Raw genomic sequence first — 21,109 nt, 5'->3', positions numbered from 1 at the left:
GTAAATAAAATATAAAACTAGTAACCTATTAAGACAGAATGACCACCTCTGATTAATATTTGAAATAATTTAGGCAATGACTTTTTAGGTGAGGATTAAAATGAGATAAAACATACCCAAAAAAAAGCAGAGTTTGTGCATATATTAGGAACTTAATAATTTCGCTTGTGTGTTTGTGTGTGTGTGTGTGTGTGTGTGTGTGTGTGTGTGTGTATAAATTAAAATATTTCTTTTGGATTCAAGCATAATCCTGGGAGTTAAATATATGAAGTGATTCATTGAAATTTAGCTTTAGCTTTATCCTTTATTAAATTATTATTTAATGATTTAGGTAGTTATTCCTCAATAACCCATTCAGACAATGCTCATGGAATGCTGGGAGGGTGTTCTTTCTTTGGTTTTAAACCCCTCTTATCCTGGGCGTAGGTATTCTCAGAGCTCTTCTGAAATGATTCAGAGTCACCAGCATCATATGAATAATTCCTCCTGTTTCTGAGCCATCTCCACTTTGGATCCTACAAAACTGGAATCAAGCCCTGTGACATGGGAGGTGGAAGGAGTGGAGAGAGCTAAACTGGAGGGTGGGCTTGGATGGACAAGATGTGGAGAAGCTCTGCCCCAGTTCTATGGCCAGCGGTCCCCAGGACTCAGGTAACTTGGTGACCCACCCCTCTAGGGGTGCATACTCTGCTGGTACTGATGTCACCTAAAGATGCAACTCATATTTCCAAATAATGACAGAACATTCTGGGGAACTCTTTTTAAGGCCCATCTCATGGTCCTGTTAAAAATCCAAATATAGAGATATGGGTGCAGCCCAGTGGTGGAACACCTAGCATACATAAAAGAGGCCGTCTTCCTTCCCCAACAACTACAAATAATAGTAATAGTAGTAATAATAATAATAATAATAATAATAATAAAAAAATTATATTTTTTGGTTTCTTTTTATAGCTGCATTTTTAATGTTGCTGAGAATAGCCATTTCATTGAATTGTGTAAAAGTTTCCCTTCTAAATTTCCAGAAGTTACTTTTTGCCTAAGTTCTTCCATTTCCACATCAGGGAAAATGTCCAACTACTCAGGTCATCTTGTGCTTGGCAAAAAAAAACAACGTTAAAGTAAGGGTAACCAAATGTTCAGGGCCTTGAGCAAGAAGTGGGTGGGTTTTCTTCAGTTCTCCACCTGCTGCTTCAAGAAACTCCAGCTGACTTCCAGTACCATTTATTATACAATTAATCTCATGTGGAAAGCCTCTTGTGCTGATTCTTTCATCAAAGCTTGTTCTTGGAATATTATGCAACGAAAACCATTTTTAATAAGCTCGTGTCAATTAATGTTTTGGACAAGAAGACCTTCACCAAGGCAAATTTTAAATGTCCTTTGTTAATTTTTTTTCATCTGTTAATCATGAAACATTAATTACCCCCAGTTCTGAAGGTGTATTGTGAATGCAGGTGTGTACTTCCTAATAGTATAGAGAATGAGTCTCTTTCCTCGTGCTATGTACACATGCACTTGGCAACCTTTGAGGTGAGAACACTGAGTTCATTGTACCACACTAAGAGCGACATGGAATCACGAAAAGAGGCCATGCAGCTTCATGTGATTCTGAACCAGATTGCCAAGGAGAGCATGTAGCTTTTTAAGAAAATGAAATATCTTCAATTCACTGCCTTCAGAGAGGACTTTCACTGGGCATGCTACAGATGAAGCTGGATCATCTAACTAGTCCCTGGCTTGTTTTCAAGATTTGCTTCAGAAAGAAAACAAGGTTCCAACACAAATGCAAATCAAAGTTCCTCAGGCATGCACCATATTTATTCCCGGGGAATAAGGGGGACTTCCTGGGGTGGGGGCGTGGGCTAATTACCTGTACTTGCAGCTATATATGGTCACCTGGCCTGCCAAAACAGGCCCCCCAGGGCTCTTCATGTTCACGTCAACTGTAAACAGCTGGTCTGCTTCTGTGACATATTCAACCATGACCACGTACTGGCCGACCTGTGGGACACGCAGCTGCAGATGCAGTTCCACCTGCCAAAGAGGCCAAACAGAGCATCATCCAGATGTGGAACACACACATGAACATATTTACATACATGATGATGAAAATAGAGAAAACACCAAGGAGACACTTCTACATGTCAGCATAGTACGGATCTGGCTCTAAGGGTGGATATGGGAAAAAATATACTTGATGCCCATTAAATTTGAAGTCCAGATAAGCAATGAATAGTTGTTTACATGAATTTCAAATCTAAAGCAGCACTTCTCAGAGGAGGATATACAATCAATCAACAAGTACATGAAAAAATGCTCACCATCTCTAGCAGTCAGAGAAATGCAAATCAAAACCACCCTAAGATACCATCTCACTCCAGTAAGATTGGCAGCCACTATGAAGTCAAACAACAACAAGTGCTGGCGAGGATGTGGAGAAAAGGGTACACTTGTACATTGCTGGTGGGACTGCAAATTGGTGCGGCCAATTTGGAAAGCAGTTTGGAGATTCCTGGGAAAGATGGGAATGGAACCACCATTTGACCCTGCTATTGCCCTTCTCGGACTATTCCCTGAAGACCTTAAAAGAGCATGCTACAGGGATACTGCCACATCGATGTTCATAGCAGCACAATTCACAATAGCTAGACTGTGGAACCAACCCAGATGCCCCTCAATAGATGAATGGATAAAAAAAATGTGGCATCTATACACGATGGAGTACTATGCAGCAATAAAAAATGACAAAATCATAGAATTTGCAGGGAAATGGATGGCACTAGAGCAGATTATGCTTAGTGAAGCTAGCCAATCCCTAAAAAACAAATACCAAATGTCTTCTTTGATATAATGAGAGCAACTATGAACAGAACAGGGAGGAAGAGCAGGAAGAAAAGATTAACATTAAACAGAGACATGAGATGGGAGGGAAAGGGAGAGAAAAGGGAAATTGCATGGAAATGAAGGGAGACCCTCATTGCTATACAAAATTACATATAAGAGGTTGTGAGGGGAATGGGAAAATAAACAAGGAGAGAAATGAATTACAGTAGATGGGGTAGAGAGAGTAGATGGGAGGGGAGGGGAGGGGAGGGGGGATAGTAGGGGATAGGAAAGGTAGCAGAATACAACAATTACTAATAGGGCATTATGTAAAATTGTGGATGTGTAACCGACGTGATTCTGCAATCTGCATTTGGGGTAAAATTGGGGGTTCATAACCCACTTCAATCTAATGTATGAAATATGATATGTCTAGAGCTTTGTAATGTTGTGAACAACCAATAAAAAAAAGAAAAAAAAGAAAAAAGAAATAAAAAAAATAAATAAAGCAGCATTGTGAATTTTTATCCTTCAAATCTTGCGTAGGGGTGTCTACTTCTTCCACCCTGTAGTGGTTTAGCTCCCATTTCTCACAGTCAAAGGCACTCCCAAAATTGAAGTAAAACAGATTACCAAGGAAGGGTATGAGGAATGGATATATGCCTTGAAGCTTTTTAGCTGTTATTTTACAAAGAATTTAAATTACCTCAGTGAAAATAACATCTCTCCCACCCCTGTTGATAGCTTGGTACATCATGACAATGACAACTGATAGCTTAGTTCTCATATTTTCAAACCATTTTCTATGCCTGGATGTGCACACACACTTTAAACAGCAACAACAACAACAACTGTGGTCATGGTAGGCAATCAAGGATGTTCTTGAACTATAATAACACAAACCACGTGGCCTGCAAAGTCGAGGAATAAATACTATCTGGCTCTTTACAGAAAAGTTGTGCTCCCCTGATCTCAACTATTGGATAGGAGCATGGAGTCTGAAATCAGATTGCTCCCAGATGTGTGATCTAGGGTTTTTTACTTGACATCTTACGTGTCAGTACCCTTCTGTGCAAAATGAGGGTAATAACAGTACCTACCTCTTAAGATGGTTTTGAGGATTAAATGAATTAATATATGCAGAGCTCTTAGAACTATATGTTCCCATGTCCTAAGCAGCAAATAAACATTGATGATTATAGCTGTGATTATTGCTTTTTGCTATGACTTGTTTCACTATGACTTGTTACTCAACAATACTTCGTATGTCTTTTTCAGCATACAGAAATATACTTCGTTTTTCTAACAGTTACCTGCCACTCTAGTGTATAACTATAAAAATATTTAATCCCCTATGGATGAACACTTAAGTTGTCTTTAATTTTCATATATATGGATATATACACATACACACATATACACACACATATATGGGAAATATATATATGTATATGTGTGTATATATTTTGTATATAATATATATGTGTGTATATAGGGAATTTATATATATTTATGAATTTATATATGGAATTTATATATGTATTTAATTTATATATATATAAATTAATATATATATATATATATATATATATATATATATATATTAAAATTCCATGATGGTATTTTTATAAGATTCCTTGAAATAGAATTGCTTGTGTGAAGTATGTGGTCATATTTCATGCCTAACCCAGTATTAGAATTATATTCCTTAGCAGCGTAACCCACCTTAGTTCATTCGCTCAAACCCAGTTGAGTTATACCACACTTAATTGAAATGGTCCTCCTTCTCCTTGCCTTCAGGAAATTCACATTGACTGCTCTTTCTGAAAAGTTCTGAACCACATAAATGCTATTTTCTGTGGTGATTTTTCCACCACTTAAATAACAAAAAGATTCCCTCAGGGAACTATGTGGATTATCCACACCACTCTTGGCTCTATTACACAGTGACGTACGGCACTACCAATGGTACAGGTGGAGAGGTCATTACTGGCTTCTCTCCCCTGGGCATCTCCAGATGAAAGCTTTTCTGTCTTCTCTTCACTATAAAACACACATGGGTCAATGACTCTTCAGGTTTTCTCCCAGAGGTTATCATTGGCTGCAAGTTCTATCATAGTACTCTACTGTAAATTTCTAATATGCTCCCCATTCTGAGTTCTATGGATTGATTTTTGAAAGATCTGTTGGAAGAGTTTAAAATACATTTGATGGCAAAAGCAGGTTTTGAGAAACTCAGATAAAAGACGTTACAATGACAAACAAAATCTTTATGCTTACTGTTGTTATCAGTTACTTATTTTTAAAAAGGGAAATTTGAATGGAACCAGTATCAAAATGGTATCATGGCAAAAACTGCCCTCTCCTAGTTACAATGTTTTAGGATAAAGACATAGAAGGTGGGTTTATCAAATCTATTGTTTGTGCAGAAACCTAACAACTCTGATGTTAAAATGGGGATTCAAATGATGTGGTCAACAAGTATTAAATGTATATTCTAGGCCAGGTTTACTGGCCAGATGGTGGACATACCATGGGGAACAAAGCAGACATGGTCTCTACCCTTACACAGACTTTAATGAAATAATTCAATAACTAGACAATAACTATAATAATTCAATAACAAGCTATTTTTAATTATATTTAAGCTTATTAATTTGATTGTATATAGTCACATGGAGTTAGAAGGTATTGCAGATCTGGAGGCATTCAGATAAAACCGTAAACAGAAATTTTCAATAAAACTGGACAGCTCTGGACTTATGTTTTATGCATCAAACCAAAGTGATTCTGCTGAACAGGTCAGTGCTGTGGCTCTGGGCTCTATCACAGGTAAGAACACCTTCTGATGAGTCTTCAGCATCCCTTGCTGGAGGCTGGCCCTTCTCAGCTACACCACCCTGTTGTCTGGGGAACACATACACAAATAGACACGAAAGCACATACACCTATGAGAATCTGTATTTTTGTGTCTATGCATTTTCATAAATGTGTATGTCAATGGACAGCTGTGTGTGTGAGTGTGTGTGTGTGTGTGTGTGTGTGTGTGTGTGTGTAGAGACACAGTACAGAAAGAAGGGATGCAGTAAAATAAATTTTAGAATAGAGACGAGGAAAGATCATTTAGTTTTTCTTTATACTTACTTATATTGTTTACTTGATACAACATACATAAATATTATTTTGTAAAATAAAAATTCTAAAAAATAAAACAAAAACTATATTTAAGAAATATATTTAATACCTTTAGCTGTTACTATCAAAATGTTAGTATTATTGTTGATTTAAAAAATGTACCCATCTAAATGCTCAAGGAGAGAACTAAGGCCACAGATATTTTCATTCTATATATTGAATGCACCAAACGAACATTTTCTTCACAGGTACAAAACAGAGAATGTTCTAGAAAATAATAAAAACGTAGCAGAGGAGGCTGTTTTCAGTGTCTTCAGTTTGAGGTGTTGTATTTTCTTATTATTGCTGATGTACTGTACTTTTAACTCGCATACTAAATCAATATATTCTTATATTTGGCTATGAGGCTCAAAGAACTCCTGGAAGAAAAGTAACACCAAGACCTGTAGTAACATGTCCCCTGAGCTATGAGTAGCTGTCTTGGGGTGCAGCAGTTCCGGATTCTGAGATCCAGGAATTCAGCTGTTCCAAATTGCTTAGCCTACGGGGTTGGATGGTGAGTGGGTGTTGTGTCCTTTTAGGGTAAGCTATGAAGATAATGGAGAGCTTTTAGGTTGAGTGTCGTCTTTCTTTGACATCAGAGATATCGCCCTGAGTCAGGTAGAATAAGATGCCTCCTCTAGGGAACCAAAAAGAAAGGATTCTATAGTCACCCATGTCCCCTGCCTTGTCTAGAAAGTGCTCATAGAGCAATCTTAACAAAGCTCAGTGTAAGGTGCCATCCAGACCCAACCAAAATCAGAGAACTCAGCAGATGCTGACTAACATCCCTGAGAAATTCTTCCAGTTTCTCTAGAACTTGAGAAGTAACTGTGGTGAAGCATTTTCAACAGACACAGATAGGGATACAGTATTAGCATTGACAATAAATAAGAGGCTTCCCCCACCTCTCTCCCGCTGAGGTCCACCATGACTGGATGTGCTGCAGTGGGCTGCCTCACTGCCAAGGGTCTCGACTGGCCATCAAGCAGGAAGTGCCTGGCCTCGCAAGCCAGGGTGCAGGGGAACCTGGTCACTGGCAAATGCTGGTAAAGCAAGCAACTTCAACAACAGCAAAACACATTAGTTACCACCGAGAACATGAAACCAAATATCAGTGTACATCCCTGAGGACTCTGAGTCATTCAATCCACCTCACTCATTCATGTATCATCCCTTTAACAAACTCTTAGTAAGTGTCTACTACCAGAACTGAGGACTTTTCATCTGCACCAGGAAGGGAAGAAACAAAAGTCCATTTTGATTCTATTTTTAAGCTCTTACCCTTACCCAGTACATGACCTTGAGGTTAAAATTTAGGCATGCAGCAACACTTCTACCTGCTACAGGGTGGTAGCCACTCATAAAAAAAAGCTCCAGCGTGCAAAAAGTGCTTTGTGATTCTTACTTGAAGGGCACAAATAAGATGGAGAAGGAACAGCACAATTAACTCATTATCCAGAACATTCAGCTGCACTTGTGATCTTGAGGACTATCATGAACTCTTGTGTTAAAGGCTCCTAATTTAGAAGATCCAGTCATGCTGCAGTTGCACCTTCTGCCCCATACTAACTTTTCCTGGGGAGATCCTGTGTGGGCACATGGTTCTGTGACAGGCAGCTGCAATGCCGAAGCTTCAAAGTAGTCTCTGGGGAGCAGCACCAGGTAATCCTAGCAAAGACCCAAAAGACAGTTACTCATTTTTCTGGGAGCCCTATCTTGATGATAAAATAACTAAACATACTAGCTAAATTAACAACCAGATGAAGTTCCTGGTTAACCTCTCTATAGCAACTTCCTGTTCCTTACCCTGACTCACCAAGACCCATAAATAACTCTGGGGGGTTCTTTACACAGGGGTGTTTCAGTGTGAACATTGGTATTTTTCAAACTGCAGAAGAAATTTTACTGTCTCTTCTAAGTCATTTATAAATCCAAAAATTAGCAACGATTATAAGCTGTCAATTGATAAGATGCTCCCTTGAGAGGCTGGCTGCCTTCAGCAGAGAACACCCAACGCAGATCATGTCAGATGGCTTTCTGCTCCTTGCAGAAAAAAAGGTTCAGAAAAAAAGTTTCACAATTCTTGGTGACTCAAGAGAATGGACTGACCTACAGCTTGTCCTACCAAATGGGAAGAAAAGCATGTTAGAACAATAAGTGTGCCAAATGAAGCCCACTCAGAATAAATTCTGTTAACCAGCTCTTCAGGAATAAATCTCCAGGCTTCAAGATATGGATAATTTGACAGGTTCTCAGCAATCTCATATATGTGGCCTCACCATAGATGTGCAAGGAAAGGAGGAAGGGACATGTAATCAACAGCAAAGAGAATCATACATGGTCTGCCTGGTATTTCTCTCCTCAGGGAGAAATGGCTAGGAGGGAGAAAGTAGGAGATTGTGGCTCGGGTAACTCGGTGGTCTTATTACCTGTTATGGTTTAAATATGAGGTGTCCCCCCAAAACTCACGTGTGAGATAGTGCAAGAATTTCCAGAGGTGAAATGATGAGGTGATAAGAGATGTGATCTAATCAGTGAATTAATCCAGATATGGATTAAGTAGGCAGGTGGGGTGTGCCTAGAGGAGGTGGGGTGTGGCACTGGGGGGTGTGTTTTTGCAGTTCCTATTTTGTCCCTAGTGAGCAGAGCTCTCTCTCTACTTCCTGGTGGCCAGGTTCTGAACTGTTTTCTTCTACCACACCCTCTGCCGTCATGTTCTGCATCACCTCAGGCCCCGAGCTATGGAGTTGGCTGATAATAGACTGAACCTAATAACTGTGAGTCAAAATAACTTTTTTTCCTCTGTATTGCTCTTGTCATGTCTTTTGATCACAGTGACAAAAAACTGACTGAAACACTGAGTTTTACTTTCAAAATGGTTATCATTCTACTTGTAATATTACTGAGGTTGGAACTGTATCACCTCATTCCTTGATATCCCATAGATCCTAGAACAATAAAGGTTGATAATAGGTGCCCAATAAAATATTTTTAGGAGAAATGGAATCATTATGGGGAAAACTACATTTGCTCTACTATACAGTGGCACCGACTATACACCATTAAACATATTCCATGCCTCGTAGTAACTTATAATGAATCCTCCTTTCCATTAGTTCAAGTTTGTGCCCATGATTGGCATCATTAGAATTTTTCTCATCCTCATTTCTAACATCTGTGCAGCCATCTTAAACTTTAAAAAAAAAAAAAAAAAAACAGCACAGTTTTCTGCCAAGAAAGTGCAAAAAAACCAGGAACAAATGGACAGGATAAACCTACATGTTATCTTTATAAGGTTCCAGACTTGGAAAGGATCTGTAAGGATTAAATACTGTCCCTATTGTCTGGAATCAGCAAGAAAGGCAGGCTTCCAGTTGAGGTCAATCAATGGGGTTGTGCCAGAAGGAAAACTTCATATTTTCCACTCAAGGAGCATAAAACCAAGATTTTGCCAATGATTTTGTCTTGAGAAGACCCTGCTATAAGTAGAAGCAGACTTCAAAACAGATATCAAAGAAGGGTGTCCTAGAGAAAAAGTTTTATCTCTCTGCTTCTCTGGTTACTTTATTAGTGTTGGTGGACACAGCTTTTCCTTTGATGAACAGTTCTTTGTCAAAAGCAACCAGTTTGGTGAAATTCTTGCCTAGGTTTAAGGTAGGAGAGAGCAGGAACAGTGTTACGGCTCCTGTGGCCTCTTCTCACTGATATTAGGGTTTTCTTGTCCTCTGTTTTTCTGACTTCATTCTGCACAGTCCCCAGAAAGGCTTATTTTTTTAGGTACCCTCTGATTTATGATGGGAAATACCAAACGAGCATTTGGAAGGCAGGGACATATGCATATGAAAGCTTTGCATTTGTTCTGATAACTTTGAGTCACTGTGAGTTACAGTTTAGGTTATTTGGTTTTTGTGTTTTGTTTGCCCAAGAGAAGCTGGCTAGAAGGAAATAATCTTACATCATTACGTCATTTTAGGGGAAAGGTCACCTTAGTTTCCTGTATGATAAAAGGGAAATCTGTGGCAGGGGATACAGCTCAGTTGGTAGAGTGCTTGCCTCACATGCACAAGGCCCTGGGCTCAATCCCCAGTACTACCAAAAAAAAAAAAAAAAGGGGTGGGGGAAATCTGTGATTTTGATGTTTTCTGGTCACTGTTGGGTCATAGTGTTGGATGAGACCATCTCAAGTGGGGGAACATCCCTCAGAGATCCCCATTCATTCAGAACTCTGTCTTACCAAGAGGACTCCTTCTGCCTTGATACAAGCAATCCATGTCCCCGGTGTCAATGAGAACGGGTCTGCAATGCCTTTTCCAGGGATGGTGACGAAAACTGGCTCCCTGCTTGGCAGGAAGGTGATCTCTTTGCTTTGAGCAGCACCTACCAGAAATACGAAGAACTGTTGCAGACATCTTTCTAGCAGCTAGTGTTAAGACTTTAGATAGTTCAGTTTCAAGTACTCAGTTTATATCTGAAAAAGTTTAAGATGGTTTACTGATCATGAATACTGATCAGATTTACTGCTCTTACTTTTTTAAAAATTTATATATATATATGCATATGTGCAAAAATAGACCAGAAAGATATTGATAAGATGTTAGCAGTGGTTGCCTATGCTGGAAATGTAATTTTATATATTTATAATATAAGAATATTAGCTTCTGTAAGCTGTTGATGAATGTTTCTTATTTATAATATATGCTTATTATATTACACTGACAAGTTATTTTTCTTTTTTTTATATGAGATTTTTATTTTTATTAATGAGCATACATTCATTTTGTTATGAAAATTTGGGGCCTCCTATTTATTTTCAGGATGCAACATTTTTTCCTCTGCATTAAGCACACAGAGGACCTTCTGCAGATGGCTCAGAAACAAACAAGACTTGCATGTGAGTCCAAATGAGACTTTTTCTTGAGAAGAAATGTTTGCTCCAAGTCCTTGCATTCACTCTCATTCTACAGACATCTATGTGCCTGGAACTGAGTTCTAGGGACAAGGCAGTGAACACAATCACATGGTCTTTACTCCCCAAGGGTGAAGATGGGGAATTTGAGGAATAGAGATGATAAAACAAGAGAATACGGTACAGGGTGAACAGTGCTGTTTTGGGAAAGGAACATGTTACCCTGGGTATACATTGCTGAGCTCCTGACTCAGACTTGGGGAGAATCGCCCCAGAGGATGAGAAAACAAACCAAAAAGTATTCTGACTATATGAGTTAACAGAGGGCAGACTGCTGATGGCATTGTCACCCAAGGGTTCTATTAGCAAGAGTTTGGAATCTGAAGACTTTGTTTACAAAGTCCAGCTGTGCACTCAGGCAATTTACTCAACCTCTCAGCTTTGTTGCCTCCTCAGTCCACAAAATTCTTATCACCTGAGGGAAGGGATGCTGGACCACTCTGTATACCAGTTCTGCCTTCTGGGTATTAGTTAACCAACCTCCATCCCTACAATCTTGACTGACATGACTGGGGCATGACATCATTTCTTCCTCCCTATTCCAATTCTGCTATGGATGCTGAACCCAGATGCTCACATCTTGATCCTAAATTAGATTTCATTGGGTGCCATTTTGTGTCTTTATGAGATTTCAAATGCTCCCTGGAATCTGTTTCCAAGAACAATAAAAGCCCTGGTTCTTTATAGGACACACTCCCAGGCCTTGTCCCTAGCTTTGGGTAAGGCTGTATTCTCTTCTCCTGTCCCTCTGAAGGAGAATTTGCAGATTTCTTCCTGGGTTCTGTTGGGATCTGTGCTTTACAGCCTTCATCTTAAAAATTCCTATCCTCACCCACTTCTCCTTGAACTACCTGGTTTGCTTGAAACAATGAGAGAATTAAGAGCAAGAGGCCAAGCTCCCCTAAATAACACCAAAAAGGTGACACCTGCTGTACCATGAATGAGCTATAAAATCAGCTTTGCTCAGTGAAGGTATCATGACGATGACACATTGGATCAGCCAAGGTACAAAGGTTGCTATATCATTTTTAAAGTAACAGTTAATGATAATTTAACAGAAGAAGTTAAATAATCAGGAACTTTGGAGAATGAGAAGGTAACAAAGAGCATCCAGAGAACTGTCCAATCCAACCACTTACTAGGTGTAATGTTTTCTAAGAAGGATTACCTTTGGGAAAATTGGAGAAAATAATTTTTTCGATCATTTTTCTTTATTATTGAAAAGAGACTTAGAATTTTACCCACCTGACTTCACCCAAGATGGATAAATGGTTATATGGCCAGAAACGGCTTCAGTTCCAGGGTTTACGTATCTCAGAATAATGTGAAACAAGGAGAGATTTGACTTCCCCACATCCAACATCACCCTTACTTCATTCTGAAAAAGATCAAAAAGCCATGAAGCACAGAAAACAGGTTAAAAGAAATGCTAGCCAACCAATGACTTCATTCTATTTGAGTTTCACTATTGAACTTATATACAACACACACACACACACACACACACACACACACACACACACAGGTATATGTTCACGCCCACTCAACAAGGACCAAGGAACTATATGGAAAAAATCGAGCCTAACAATGAATTAAAATCACTTACAGTGACAGTATGCTCTCTCAGCCACTGAGATCCTCTTTTGACCTTTTTGTGATCAGGCAGACAGAGCGAAGGATTAGACGGACTAATTTAAGAAAGCCATGGTGACGGGGACAACCACCACTGGCTGGGAAAAATGAAAGGGCAGAAGAGAAGGAAAGGAAAGTGTATTATTTCACACCCCGCCCCCCACTAAGAGACTACTCTAGGACCCATTCCACATAGAGAAAATCTAAATGGTCACAGAAACCAATGGTGGCTGGGGAAAGGTTAAAGACCCCAAACACATAAGTGATAAAATCTGGATGTCACGAAACTATGCCTATTATGTCTTATGAAGTTTTACCTCAAGCCCTTATCCAAGGAAAAATATTGGATTTTCCACCTGAAGGAGGAGCCAATGGGTTCCCAAGCTCTGAGGCTCATACAATACTCTAAGCATTGCAGAACCCATGCAATTTTAATTTGGAACATAGACATGTTCAGGTACACTGTGGCCTAAAGAAAGTTCATGAAGTGTGGAAATTCTCAAATCCGGTTTTTGTGGTCTCTTTCCCAGCATCTTTGGTTGCAATGCAGGGAAAATATGTTAAGTGAGAATCTGGTGACAACAGACTGACTTAGGGTAGGATCACTGGCCCTGGATACAGGAGCTATGGAGCTACATGTGACCCACAGTCAGGAATACCTGATGGTCCTCAGAATTTGACTGTGTTCATCTTTCAGTGTTAGTTTCAAGTTGGGAGATAAATAAGCAAAGAGGTCACTCAAGGACACCACCAATGTCCTCTGACCAAAAAGACTCAGAAAAATCTATCCTTAGAAATTCATTTATTTGGGTCAACCAAACTTTTTTTTCACCTGTGAGAGGGTCTATACCTTGATTGGGCTCTTGGACAGTCATTGACATGCTACTCTGACTTTATAGAATCCAACATTTTTTGATAATGAAATGAGATCAGAGCATTAAGGAAACTGAATTTCTGTATTTGGGCAGAAGGGGAAGAAAGTGAGGTGTTCTAAGGTTCTAGGTGTTATTTGGGAAAGGCAGATTGGCTGGGGGGAATTTGACCAGGCAAAAAGCAGCATTAGAATCAGGGAAACTATGAGCCTGTCTCAGTTTCTCTATGGAGTATTCTAGACCTGAATCTTCTCAGGATAAGTGTTGAGCTACCATGGTCATCAGACTTCCTCTTATTGTGAATTTCTCCACCAAGACACAGCTCAAAGGGATCAACCTCCAAGAGAAATTCTGAGGTCAAAACTACTCAATGACTCTACAGGATTTTTTTGTTGTAAATATTGCATAAGGGTATGAAGGTAAACAACATATAATCATCCTTACTCTAATGTAAAGTAAAGAAGGATGGATAAAATAGAGAAGAATGAAGCGAAGGAGAAGTAAGGGAAAGAATAATTAAATAGCACTAACTAAAACTCATCATTTATTTTTAGTTTCTATTCCCAGGGTAATTTGTATTTAAAAATGATCAATAAAAAAATTAGTGACACTAACTATATTAGAATTATTTAAACTAACTTATTTTCACACAAATGGCTCTAAAGAAAATGTCCCTTGTGTGAGAATATAGCTAATGTCATTTTAGAAACTTCCTTCCTCTTGTGAAAAGTGTCCAGAGATGAGCACCATTTTTCTTCATTTCTTCATTTTCTGATTGGTGACCAAATGAAAGTAGCAATGACCTTTGGAATCCACACGTATATTTATCAGCTAAAACCTCACCTTACCCCAAACCCAAGCCTAACCTTAATTGAGACTCCAACCCAGCCTCTGGAGAAAAAGAATCCTGGAATCCACTCTGGGGACAGTTCACTTTCAATGGCCACCCTGCCATGAAGCTGTGGCCTCCTGGCTGCCTACCTGTACTGAGGTCATCTGGGCATATCCTCTCCAGCTAAACCCAGGAAATGCCAGGGGATCAAATCCAAACCGAAGGTCTCTTCCATTAGGTACAGTGCCATCCTCAATCTCATACTTCATATGATGCAAATTTGGGAAATAGTAGTTATTTTCAGGCCTTTTAAAGGAATAAAATGTAGATACAGCAAGTTAGGTTCATTGACCATCTGAATATTCTTCACTCCAATAATTACTGCTAAATGAACTCCGCAAAGTTGACAAAGTGCATTAAATAAAGGCAAATGAGAGTGGACCCTCACTCTTTTATCTAAAATACTGTTTTATCAATGAAAACATTCACATAAATATCTATGTGCCAGGCCCTGTTGCCGTGCACCATACATAGATAGAGTGGTAAACAGGATATAAAATGTTTCATATGCTAGTTTACAAGTCAAAGAAGTTTCTCTATGTACACTTTTGATCATTAGAATGACTTTTCTGACTTGTTTTTTTCTGAAACTATATTACAAGTAATGAGAATCTTGCATGACATCACTATATGGGTGGTGCTGACTAATTAAGGGTTTCCTTTAAAGAGTCCTGTTGTGTCAGACACAGAGGAGGATCAAAAATATCCCAAGGCTGGCCTGGGGCTCAGCAGTAGCACACTTGCCTTGCATGTGTGAGGCACTGGGTTCGATTCTCAGCAACACATATAAATAAATAAAGGTCTATCAACAACTAAAAACTATTTAAAAAAAATACCAATGCTGTGTGGCACTTCAAACTACTTGAAGTTCTTTCAAATGATAAATTTTGCCAATCCAGTCACAAGCTAATAGCAGCTAGTGGTTTTAAAGCCATAAAAACCAATTATAATTAGTCAATTAGTCAAAGGAAAAAAACTAAAAGGCTCTGATCCTCTACTTTAAGTAGAATTAGAAGCACTTGCTGGGCATGGTGGTGCATGCCTGTAATCTCAGCAATTAGGAAGTCTGAGGCAGGAGGATCACAAGTTCAAGGCCAACCTCAGCAATTTAGCAAAGCCCTAAGCAATTTTAGCAAGACCCTGTCTCAAAATAAAAAAATAACAAAGGCTGCAGATGCAGCTCAGTGGAAGAGTAACCCCAGGTTCAATCTCCTGTTCAAAACAACAACCAAAAAAAAAGCGAGAAAGAAAGGGGGAAAAAAGGAATGCTTATAGTTCTGAGGTGAATTTACAGAGAACCTTAAAAGTTTTCATATCCATTGACCCAATAATCTTATTTCAAGGTATCTATTCTAAAGAATGACTTTATATATACACTATCAAAGGATTAATATTAAAATGTTTAAAACATTGAAAACTTAGAAATGTGAATGTACAAAAAAATTAGGAAATAAGGATTTTATGAAATATATAACCATTAATATTTTGAGGACAATTTAATGCTAAAAGAAATATTTATGATTTTATGTGAAATTAACAGATAATTTGTTAATAATATCATGACAAATATTTATCATGAAAAAATAAAACTAAATTTCATTCATAAACAAAATCTAGAAAAAATATACTAAAAGTACTAAAAAGGATTATCTCTGGGTGGTAAAATGAAGATTTTTTTCTTTGCCTTTTTACTATCATAAACATTTACTTTCTACAATGAAAATTTATTAAATTTATAATAAAATTATTTAGAAAACAAACTGAATGTAAATACTTTTCAAACTTACACACAAACCTAAAAATGCTCAGAAAAAAATCACAAACTAACATTTGGAAAAAAAAAAAACTAACATTTGGGAGGACATAATACAAAAGGTTACAAGATTTGCCAGGCAGGAGAAAAGCTGATATGCCATATACATGGGGTTGACCACCCTTCATTTCAGTTGTCATTTGCCACTATATCAAAGGACATATTCTAAATTTCGAGGTGTATACATATACATATGTGCATATGTGTGTATGTACAAATGCAAAATATGAAAAATATATGCTAAAATGCAAAAGGTTGATATTTTTCCCTATGGTTGGGTAATTCAATTTTTATTTGGTTGCATTATATTATTTGGTTGCATTATATTATTCCACCTACATAGATGGAAGAAGAAAAAACATTTGCTAGAGTAGGGAAAAACTCATTTTGTAAACATAAGGGTGAAAAGGAGCAAAACAGAACACATTTACATTACAGAACATCACAAATCACTTCTGGTCCTTCACATGCCCTACTGGCTTCAGGAAAACAAATTTACAGATGCATTCTTTCTCCTGGACCTTCTACAAGGCCCAGCAGTGAGAGCCAACTAGGAAGACTGAAAAGCACAGCGTAGTGACCCTGACCTTTAGAATCCAAGTGTTGAAAACAATGAGGGAAAGAAGAGAAACACCATACTAGATACAAATCACTGTAACTACATACAAGATTTTTAAAATTAATCTGTCCGTGGTGCAATTAGTAAAGAAGGTGTCTGGTTTTCTGTGCATTTCCCAGAGTTTCCAGCACATGATTAAAAGTCAGAATATTTACATTTAAATTTTCCCTCCCTCCACTGAGAAATGATTACGAATGGATCATGTTTTATATATATTTGTGTGTGTGTGTGCACATGCGCATGTGCATGTGTGTGTGTGTGTGTGTGTGTGTGTGTGTGTGATCTATAAACAGCAGATGGGGTGACAATAAGCTGCTACTTGTATGGCCCCCTCTGGGTCTCAGTCTCCATATTGCTTTGCTGCTCTTAGTTCATTTTAACTTACTTCTGCATGAGATGAAACCTTCTTCCCTACTCTGGAAGTTTTCTTACCCTCTGGTTGTGACATACCTGATCTCGCCACTCACTCCCTAATGACTCTGAGGGAGCAGCAGAAACTAAATGCCAGTGGTCCAGGAACCTGGCCATGTGCCTGCCATCTGCCCCTTATTCCCTCTCTCTTTCAAGAACTGGAGCTGGCTCTCTGCTTGGTTCCTCCATGCCATGACTTGTCCATGGGAGTTCACCCAGGTGAACATACCCCATGCTTCTCGCTTCCTCATGCCCCACTGTCCTTCTGCACCTGTCCACTTCGAATCTGGAAACTCCGACATGCAGGTGCTCCCTGGCTTACAAAATGGAATCGGTTTTATGGGCATCATTATCTCCTATTTTACTTAACTCATAGACAAATGTCCAGATTTTGAATTATATTGTACAGCTTTTTCATCTACTTTTGATTCCTAGGACTCCTTTGCTCTTGGCTACAATGGCAGTACAGATGGGGAGGTCTTAGCTTCCCATCACATGAACACAGGAGGAAACCTCCAGAAGACTCACCTCTGGCACGCCTTCCCCACCACATGCTCTCGGCATTGGCATGCTCCAGAGTGCCCACTGCACACAGACGTGAGTGCCCCGCCAATGTCACACTGACACCCTGGAAGTCAGGAAACAGCTGTGGTTATCCACCATACCATCCCCATACTGAACACTTCCCTCTCTCTACAAGAAAGGAACACTAAAAATCTCAGGGTTACAGCACCGCCTCTCTTCCAATCACACCTTGTATCTGGCAAGGGTTTGAAATAGGCAGGAGTCTTCCTAGTGGCAATGGCCTGTCCCTCCAAAAGTCCGCTTCTAAGTTGGAGGTGCATGACCACAGGCCAGTTGGAACACAGATGCCCAATGTGAAGCTAGCGATAGACCAAGAGCTGAACTAGATTTGGAAACAGTACTGTTGTAAATAAGGTATAAACTAAGAAGGGGCCACATGAGACATTCAAGGGTAACCTTCAAGGGGCCAACTGTTGCTGTGATTTCGTTATTTAATACAACCCTATCTCCAAAAGTCTGGCTTTTCTGATAATACAAAGTACAGTTTTAAAGTCACTAAGTCTTGATGTTATTTATAACATTAACACATACCTTCCCATTCCAGGTATATTTCTTTTAACAGTGTACGATAGAAGAGAAGTGGAAACAGCCCCATTTGCAATTTATGACTAGTATCAACCAAATATTTGGCCCAATGCCCCAGACAGAGTATTTAAGCACATCCCAGAAAATCAGCCTGAAGACAGCGAACACAGGAGAAAGGTTATTCTGACAGTCTGTGTCCTTGAACGCTTTGCTCTGCTCAGGACACCCTGGATGTAGGTACTACCTTGACACCCAAAGTAATTGCTCTTTTCCAAAGCGAAATATCCGTCTTCACAAGTATCACAGGCATCACCACTCACACGGACCTTGCAGTGACAGTCACCGTCTCCCTGTAGAACAATGAGCCAGATGACAAAATTTGATTCTGTTATAGAATTCATCTCAAGACTGAAAAATGGCTCATTGTACCATAAACAGCAAGATAGCCAGGGCTTGAAAAAGATGACCATGAACGGCACGCCTGGAGAAGTACTAACACGCTCCCCAGGAACTCCTCAATCAATTGCTCCACATCCCATTGGTCTATGAAAACCGGCCCACAAAACCTGCCCACATTACCTGCCCACACTCTCCAACTCCACTCACTGTTCCTGCCTCGTGGCACTGGCACTCTGTAGAGATAAGAAAGTGTCCTGAAACCAAGGGTCACCCAAAAGACAGCTCCCTGGCTCTGGGCACATTTCACTTCTGCAATACAACACTTTCAGGTAGACTTTCCTGCACCCTTCAGCATCGATACCGATTGCACTGCTGAGGCCTAAAATTGGATGGCTTTCTGAGGCTAGCAGAACAGACCAACAAACATGATCCATCTAGGAGGATGGTTAGTTTATGGCTACTCCAAGACAAAACTGCAACCTCATGGGATTTGAATGTCAAGGTCATTGTTGATGTACTTGCATGAAAATGTACTCTATTTAAAGACACTTCAGCAGGTGCAGTGATGCATACCTGTAATCCCAGTTACTGTGGAGGCTGGAGCAGGAGGATCATAAATTCAAAGCCAGTCAGGGTAACATAGGGAGACCCCATCCCCCCAAAAAAAGATATACAGCCGGGTGTGGTGGTACACACCCGTAACCCCAGTAGCTTGGGACCCTGAGACAGGATTGCAAGTTCGAAGCCAGCCTCAGCAATTTAGTGAAGCCCTAAGCAACTTAGTGAGACCCTGTCTCAGAATAAAAAATGTGTTAAAGGGCTGGGGATGTAGCTCAGCGATGAAGTGCCTCCAGGTTCACTCCCCAGCACCAAAAAAAACAAACGAACAACAACAACAACAAAAAACAGATAGAGATATTCAGGGCTGAGGATGTAGCTCATGGTAATGCACTTGCCTAACAGATGTGAGGCCCTAGGTTAGATCCCCAACACAATAAAAAATAAAAAGAAAGAGATTCGCCTAATTTAGTACATTTAACCTGCTATGTTCAACTTGTTATCCTGGTTTCAATACATGTATAAAATTATAATAAAATTAAGCCAGAAAGAGTGAATCATAGAAACAAAGAGGTAAAAAAAATATTTATCAAGAAGTTGCTGTTACAGACAATAAAATACATATGGAAACAGGATGAATATCCCTCGCTGAAATTTTTGAAAATGACAGAATTTCTGCCAAAAGTGTCAGGGGAAGACATCAAACACTGCACAGTAGGGGTGCATAGGTGACTAATAAATCTATAAATCAGAACAAGGCACTGAATAACACACACACAAAGTTACACAGGATTTTGGACAAATCAAATTGCTTCAATAAATGGCTTTTTGTGAGTTTATTTATTGAAACAGAGAAAATTAAGAGGAAGTTACAAAATAAGAAGTGATGGTGTATAAATACTTTACCTGAACATCCACTGGGATTTTCTCTGGCCAGATTCCAATATAATGGCTTGCAGATACTACAAGTAGGACTTTCCACATGAAGCTTGCATTGGCAATACCCCTTAAAATGCAAATCAAACTAACATTTGACATCTTGGAATTAAAACCTGTTTTCAAAACAGTGTTCTGGGTAAAGGCTTGTCACAGAAATACAATATGGCCATGAAAAGCAAATTAATTGTATCCAGGGGGGACAACAGCACTGGGTTAATTTCAACAGGCTAATTGCTTTTTGTAAAGTTCATTTACTTGTTACACATATAATCCACATTTGCAATTAAAAAGAAATCAGGAAAGTACCGAGAGAAAAAAATAAATGTCTTTCTTGTAATATTCCCAGTGTCTGCTGATGCTGTTACTGTGTGGAATACAAATTTACATGGAAACGTATCTGAATATGCATGATGCTGGGAATCAGTAAAGAATGGTATTTTACTAAGAATGCTTTTATAAAATTTAAGATTCACTGCCTGGGGCTGGGGTTGTGGCTCAGTGGCAAAGCACTTGCCTCGCCCGTGTGAGGCACTGAGTTCAATCCTCAGCACCACATAAAAATAAATAAACAAAGTAAAGATATTGTGTCCAAGTATAACTATATAACTATATAACTATATATATATATATATATATATAGAGAGAGAGAGAGAGAGAGAGAGAGAGAGAGAGAGAGACTTTAATACTGTCAAGGACGGCAAAACACCTGTCCCTCTGTCCTTCTAGTGCCTGAAATCACATCTAGGCCATGAGACCAAGAAGAGAGGTCATTTCTAAAGACCCTAGAAAACTTCAGAACACCACACTATGTGCTTAGAATAATAAAAAAGAAATAGGAATTACTTTGTGTATAGCCCATTTTATTTAATTTGTCCTTGGCTATTGAAGGAGCCTT

The 21,109-nt window shown here is 39.1% G+C and overlaps 1 protein-coding gene across 2 annotated transcripts in view; it reads right to left on the bottom strand.

Annotated features, from left to right (window-relative positions):
- Positions 1-21,109, bottom strand: part of LAMA3 (laminin subunit alpha 3) — a 244,899-nt gene that overhangs the window by 112,184 nt on the left and 111,606 nt on the right. Inside the window, exons 15-24 of one of the 2 annotated variants that reach the window (XM_081263355.1) lie at positions 20,182-20,281; positions 18,898-18,950; positions 18,563-18,668; positions 17,737-17,836; positions 14,455-14,611; positions 12,215-12,347; positions 10,238-10,380; positions 7,574-7,671; positions 6,909-7,062; positions 1,874-2,037 (exon numbers count right to left, since the gene is read on the bottom strand). In XM_081263355.1, coding sequence (XP_081119481.1) covers positions 1,874-2,037; positions 6,909-7,062; positions 7,574-7,671; positions 10,238-10,380; positions 12,215-12,347; positions 14,455-14,611; positions 17,737-17,836; positions 18,563-18,668; positions 18,898-18,950; positions 20,182-20,281 — 1,208 coding nt within the window. Of the gene's footprint in view, positions 1-1,873; positions 2,038-6,908; positions 7,063-7,573; positions 7,672-10,237; positions 10,381-12,214; positions 12,348-12,575; positions 12,697-14,454; positions 14,612-17,736; positions 17,837-18,562; positions 18,669-18,897; positions 18,951-20,181; positions 20,282-21,109 lie in introns of those variants that run through there. The other variant, XM_081263356.1, reaches the window with a different exon arrangement.

Source organism: Spermophilus citellus (assembly GCF_964194105.1).
Source record: "Spermophilus citellus genome assembly, chromosome: 12".
Lineage (NCBI taxonomy): Eukaryota > Metazoa > Chordata > Mammalia > Rodentia > Sciuridae > Spermophilus > Spermophilus citellus.
This window is presented reverse-complemented; position numbering and strand designations above follow the sequence as displayed.